Source organism: Euphorbia lathyris, chromosome 8 (genome assembly GCF_963576675.1).
Source record: "Euphorbia lathyris chromosome 8, ddEupLath1.1, whole genome shotgun sequence".
Taxonomy (NCBI): Eukaryota; Viridiplantae; Streptophyta; class Magnoliopsida; order Malpighiales; family Euphorbiaceae; genus Euphorbia; species Euphorbia lathyris.
This window is the reverse complement of record NC_088917.1, coordinates 68,686,329-68,692,928: the sequence shown is the minus strand read 5'-3', so window position 1 is coordinate 68,692,928 and position 6,600 is coordinate 68,686,329. Positions and strand designations below refer to the sequence as shown.

The window sequence follows — 6,600 nt, the reverse complement described above, 5'->3', positions numbered from 1 at the left end:
AATTATTCGGGTTTGGACCGAATAAAAAGAGAGATAGTAGGTTAGAATTTGTCATGACCTCGTATATAGTAAGTTGTCCAACCCTAATACAGAGAAATATAGAAAAGACAGAGAAATGTTGCTTCTCTCTCTCTCTCTAAACATGCATCGTCCCCTCTCTCACACACAATTCCAGTCGCTCTTAGTTCGTAGATCAGTCATTTTCTCTCCCGATTAACCTCAACATAGTTGAAGCATGACCGGTAGTACGAAGGTCGTGGTAATCCGTACTTCCGCTGCAAATCACAGCAGCGGTTATCCGCGCTACGAAAGGTAATCCAATCATCATTATAGAATATGTTATATTTATCCTTCAGATTCTAATGCTTGAAATTTACGAGAAAAACATCATTTTTTCTTATTGTAAAGGAATGAATTCGAACCCACAATCTTCCACCTCTAAAACTAGAGATGTACTAACTAAACTATACTCATTTTGTAAAAGTATCGCATCTTAAGTACATATTCAAAACCCCAAATCACATCATTATTAAAAAAAAAAAGAAATTCATTTTACCTTTCTTATTATTTGACCTTGTCACGCAACAAACAAATTGGTTAGGTAGTTAATGATTAGTTTATGAAAATAACATATTTACTAAAACTTTCCCTTGATTAGTTGATGATTTGAAAATTAATTAAAGTCTAAAAAAAGCTAAAATGGGAGTCCAACTACAACTAATAAACAAATAAAAAGCTTCATTTTATATATATATTTACATAGTGACAAAAAGTTGTAGGTTGTGATTTAACTTTAGCTACCCCTTAATAATTAATACAAAATGCATAAATATATATGAGTGCTAATAATGCAAAGAAGTTAAAGAAGAGGTAGAAATAGAATGTTGTGGAGAGAGAGAGAAGGAAGTATCACTTTCACTATCATAATTTTCTAAATCTTCAAATCCCCAAAATTCTTGCTCCTCTTCTTCTTCCTTTGGCATTTTCCATCTTTCTTTATCTAACATTTCTTCTTCTTGCATTACTTCCAATATCTGTCAATGTGTAAAAGACATTATACTTTGAAAACAAAAAACATGATTTTCACAACGTTATAGAATTATTATATGTTATGTAATGTCTTTCTCATCATGGAATATTCTATAATGTCCTCTATGCTTCAGGTTCATAGAAGAAAAAGCAAATATAATCACGTAACCATATAAGTTGTTCGGTTATGATTGAGAAACAACTGTTTATAGTTATTTTGGAAGAAAAATCAGCTAATATATAGTGTTATTGGATCTATAGTTCTTCAAATATTAGAAATGGAACGTAAATACTACAAAACTCATTCATAAACACTAAACTCATCAAACTTTGCATTTGATTTCTTTTATAGTCATTTTAACTAGATTCGGACAATAATAGTCACTAGAAAGGACACATAGACTACACTGACAAATTTTCCATGTAGATTACTGTTTTTAAATGACATGTCCTCAAACCCAAACCGGTTAAAGTGGCCCGATCCAGGTTAAAAAGGGAAAGAGTCTGGAGCCTTTTTTTTAATCCACAGGGAGAATTTGTCTGATATATCGTCCACGTGTCCATTCCTATAACTGTCATTGTCGAATTCGGTCAAAAGGACCACAGTAGAAATGAAATGCAATGTTGCATAAGTTTACTGTTCAAAAATGAAGTTTTGTGGCATCGATACTCCAATTCTGATATTTGGAGGACCATTGATACAATTAACTCCTAATATCTACCAGCAAACAACTAACCGCAACAGTAAGCAGTAAGAGTTGAACCAAATGGACTCTAACTCTACTTTTATACTAAAACTTCATTAATAAATAGAATTGTAAGGATTCTAACTCTATTCTTCTTTTGGTCTAACTATCTGGTATCCTAGACCTACAGTCCAGACTAATTCAGATTCGAGTCTGCGTAGGTTCATTTCGGGAGACAAAACTATCCCGCCAAATATTTTAATCACAACTGTATTTCCATCACTAGGATTCCATTCCTGGTTAGATGATCTTAACCACTTGGATCACGTGGTTGGTGGTTAACTCTATTCTTCTTAAATGTAAGTCTGACCATAATAGAAAAAATCCAATTTAAATGGATAGTAAACATATCAAGAATAAAACTTTATTATCTCTAACAGTTCTTTATTTTTTTTATTATCTCCAACAGTTTTTTGTTAGTAATTAAATAAGATCAATAAATTTGAAACCATATAATATGATGACATTGATTGTATAATCATATGGGAGATGCATAGCATAATTTATGGCAAAATTATAGCTGAGATATTGATTATAAGTTAGGTGAGACAGTACATCATCATAAGACTAATTGGAATTGCGTGAAATAACCCCATATGAATCTTCTTCAATATCACTGCCTAATAAAACTAAGTTTAAACGTTTTGGTCTTCTTAGCTACTCGTGGAAAAAGATGTCTCAATTCATCAAAATGGACACAACTTATTCTAACAAGGACCTAACTCTAAATTTACATTATTTTGATCAGACAAGACAATAATGTTCACCTAAATTCCGAATGACTAGATGAATTTAATATTCACTGTTAGATTTAAATTCACTGTTAGATTTAGACTTATTAAATACTACCTCGGTCCCATAACATGGTCCTGTTTGCGAAAGAGCTTTTTGGGATTAAATTGGAGGTTTGAGCCATTTTAGAGGTTTTGACTAGTCAAACTTCTAACAGTGGTGTTTGGTGAAGAGAGGTTTGAAAGAGCTTATTGAGTCCAAAAATTTTGAAAAAATACATTTTATGAGGTTTTTCAATTGGCTTATTGTTCTATCTCTTTTGAAGGACGTTTTTACCCCTAATTATTACCTTTTAACCCCCAAATAAATACTTTACCATTTCTTTATTTGTCATTTACCCAAACAACTATTAGCAATCAGCTAAGTTTTACCAAACAAGTTTACACAATCAGCTAGTCAAATCAGCTAACCAAAAACGTAATCAGGTAAAAGCTAATGTAATCAGCTATTAGCTAACAGTTATTTGCCAAACAGGACCAGTATCTCTAACTTAAACGACTTGAGGCCCTTAACCACTCAAACCAAGTCAATATCTCTAGCTTAAACGATTTGAGACTCTTAACTATTCAAACTAATTAAAGTTGCCTACATTATTTTTATTAAAGACAAAGAAACAATAGAATACGTATCTACACAAATAAAATGTTTCTTAGAGTCACACCTGTCTCCTATTTAATTTAATTTAGGGGGATTATGCACAAATCATCACTTAATTAAGTCAACTTCAGGTAATTAATTAAAGTAGTATTGGAATCATTAATATGAGATAAAATATATGATTATAATGATGCAATGATCTTTATCATATAGTTTGGATTATTTTTAATAATGAGAGAAAATGTGAAAAATGTAATGTAGAACAGGGAGAAGTGGTGTGACATTTCAACTTCCTTTTCTGTGAATAAAATTATGATATATGGTCCCCTTCATAACATTTAAAATACATATATCTTCCATTGGTTAAAAACATAGGATGCATGTTTCATATTCAAAAACTAAGTTTTAGCCATCCATTTGGCAAAATTTTATTACTTGTAATAATCTAGTTGGATATGTAGATATTATCCACATTAATCCAACTCTCATTAATTTGATCTTATGGATTTAAAACGCGTTTTTAAAAGGGTAAATTACACGAGGGATTGATAAATTATTTACAAATGTCTCATTTTTTAAAACAAAATCATTAAAATGTCAAATCTGATGAGTTTTTTTAAAACTTTTTTTTATAAGTGACTAATTGAAAAATTGATAAAAACAAAATTAAAGTTGTGATATTCTGATATTTTAAGATTTAAAATCGTATGATGATAAAATACATAAAAAATTAAAATCGGATTTTTGATGTAATTTCCTCTTTTTAAAATTGAAAGGTCCAAAAATTGAGATTCGAGTCAAAATGGACAATACATACATGATATTAGGCCAGTAACAGCCTATCCAGTAGATATCCGATTTGGTTTAATGGTAACGCCAGGATGGAAAACATGAGTGAGGAGTGACCTCAAATGATGACAACTTTGACGAGAATGAACTGGATCCCACATCGGAAATTGAGAGCAAGCGACTCACTCAAACCAAAGCGGACAATATATACATGGTATTATGCCTATAACATCATAATCCAATACCATGTAGATATTATCCAGTTTGGCCCAATAGTGGTGACAGGATGAAAAGTTTGATCAAGAAGCGAGGGTATGGGATAACAATGGAGTCAAGTATGAACCGAATCCCACATCGAAAATGGAGAGGAAACCCACTGTATTTTAATAGTAAATTGTGTATCTAATACATATACACGCGCTTTAAAACTGTGAGGTCCAAGACATGAGTTGAAGGCTAAAGCGGACAATATCTACATGATATTGTATCAGGCTGTTATATGACCCGACTATACAGTCCTGAAAAATGGCGATGCGACAAAAATAAACTGAGATTTGCATTATAAATACATGGTTTGTAATAGAAAAAATTGGGAAAAAAGTGCATGTGATTAGGAAAGTAGGCACCTCATTAATGTTGGGACGCCATGTAGAAGATGCTCGGATACAAAGAGAAGCAGCAAAGGCAAGTCTTTTCAATTGTGAATAATCATAGGCCCCTCCAAGCCTTGGATCTACTATACTTTCTATCTCTCCTTCATTCAGTATTGGTTTAGCCTATCAAAATCAATGTTTAACAATTATTTATAACCATATAATCCAAACATATACACCTAAACCCCTTAAACAAAAACTTCTATAAAAAGCAAATAATAACCCCTACCCAGCTGTGTATGCTTTGGTGTGACCCATCCACTGGCTTCCTACCAGATATTATTTCAAGCAGAAACACTCCAAATGCAAACACATCTGTTTTCTCATCCACTATTCCATATAAATAGTACTCTGGTGCCAAGTGCCTGCCAAAATATCCAATCATTAATTCATGCTTCGTCTCATTCGCCTAAGTTAACTTTCAATCTCGGTAAACAGTAACAGTAAACAACTAACAGCAAACTATTCATACCCAAAAGTTCCTTCAATTGGGGCAATTGAATGGTGAGTCCATTGAGAAGGAAGCCATTTGGCTAACCCAAAATCAGATATCTAAAACATTAAGAAACAGACAAATCCCCAAATGTTAAGCAATTGAATTTACATTTATATAATGAAAGAGCTACATAGAAGCAATAATTCCATGTGATTGCCATACCATTGGTTCAAAATCAGCTGTCAAGAGCACATTTGAGGATTTGATATCTCTATGAATAATCCTTCTTTGACATCCCTTATGCAAGTAATGAAGTCCTTTTGCAGTCCCAATTGCAATTTTGTACCTTATTTTCCAATCCATTGTGGCCAAATTCTCATCTAAAACAACCATAAATCATCAAAACAAACATAACCCAGATGGGGATTTTTAAGAATTAAGGTAACTAATTAAGTAAGTACCATGGAGAAGTGAAGCAACAGAGCCTCTAGATGAGAAAGGGAAGATTAGATAAAGTCCATTATCAATACAACAACCTAAGAGAGACATAATATTAGGATGACAAACATGACCAATTGTCCCAATTTCTGTTAGAAATTCCTTCTCTTTTCTCTCATCATTACAAGCTTTTGTTAGCCTTTTTACAGCAATCTTTTCCCCATCTTTAAGCTCTCCTTTATACACCTCAGCATAGCCTCCTCTGCCCACCAAATTATCTGATACCCAAAAAAAAATTAAGCACAAAGATTCAATTTTTTCAGAAAAGAAACCAAACCCATATCTCAAAATGGTGTGAAAACATAAAAACCTGAGTTAAAACCATTGGTGGCTACAAAAATTTCTTCATAAGAAAAGCATCTCCAAGTGGGTTTTGAAGAATTGGAAATGCCATTGTTGTCTTCATCAATGGTTATGATTCCTTCTTCAAGACTACGCCTTTTTAGGGAGAAAAGCCTTTTGAAGCTATTGGTTCTTATATACTTCATTGTAAGAGTGGAATGTGAAACAGAGCACTCTGTTTTAGAAAGGAAGGACAAGAAAAAAACTCAGTCTTTAAGGAGACATTTGGAGAGAAAGATAGGGAGAGAGAGAGAGAGAGAGAGTCAAAGAGGGAGTTGAAGGCGTAAGAGAAGGAATATGGAAATGTGTGTGTTAGATAATTTCCTTTTTGTGCTTTTGCAAGGTTGCTTGATGGGTTGTATTAAGTATTAACTATGAAATGCAATGTGTTGTCTCTATTTGTTATTTATCTTTTATTTTTGGCTCCGCTCCCTTAACTTGTCCAAAATAGTAAATTGATTTTCTGAACTTTACAAGTGTCTTACCAGCTCCCTAAACTTGTTTATTTCGTATCATCAGCTCCCTAAATTTGTCCATGAAAGTACATTAACTCCCTGAACTATGCAAGTGTCTCACCAACTTCCTAAAATTGCTTATTCTGTAACAACTAAATACAAAAATTTATTAAATCCAAATTCTAAAAATACGTCTTCATCCATTCGAGAGGTAATTCTTTCGCTTCTCCTACCTTTCATCCTATTATAAGAGTTAGTGTTGC

General features: G+C 32.7%; 1 protein-coding gene across 1 annotated transcript; it reads right to left on the bottom strand.

The window, feature by feature from the left end:
- Nucleotides 1-723: 723 nt before the first annotated feature.
- Nucleotides 724-6,198, bottom strand: LOC136201985 (probable receptor-like serine/threonine-protein kinase At5g57670). The gene is made up of 7 exons (XM_065992386.1): nucleotides 5,851-6,198; nucleotides 5,504-5,758; nucleotides 5,265-5,422; nucleotides 5,079-5,158; nucleotides 4,836-4,971; nucleotides 4,580-4,729; nucleotides 724-1,034 (listed from the first exon to the last, which is right to left on the bottom strand). Exons 1-7 carry the CDS (start codon nucleotides 6,026-6,028, stop codon nucleotides 843-845), a joined length of 1,149 nt encoding a protein of 382 aa, XP_065848458.1. The 5' UTR covers nucleotides 6,029-6,198; the 3' UTR covers nucleotides 724-842.
- Nucleotides 6,199-6,600: the final 402 nt, after the last annotated feature.

What these genes read in the sequence shown, in the direction of transcription:
- LOC136201985 (XM_065992386.1), bottom strand. Translation starts at nt 6,028, where the DNA reads ATGAAGTATATAAGAACCAATAGCTTCAAAAGGCTTTTCTCCCTAAAA. An exon ending in TGTTGCTTCACTTCTCCATG is followed by an intron (nt 5,423 to 5,503) that starts GTACTTACTTAA and finishes TGGTTGTTTTAG; the next exon opens with ATGAGAATTTGGCCACAATG. An exon ending in GGCGTCCCAACATTAATGAG is followed by an intron (nt 1,035 to 4,579) that starts GTGCCTACTTTC and finishes ACACATTGACAG; the next exon opens with ATATTGGAAGTAATGCAAGA.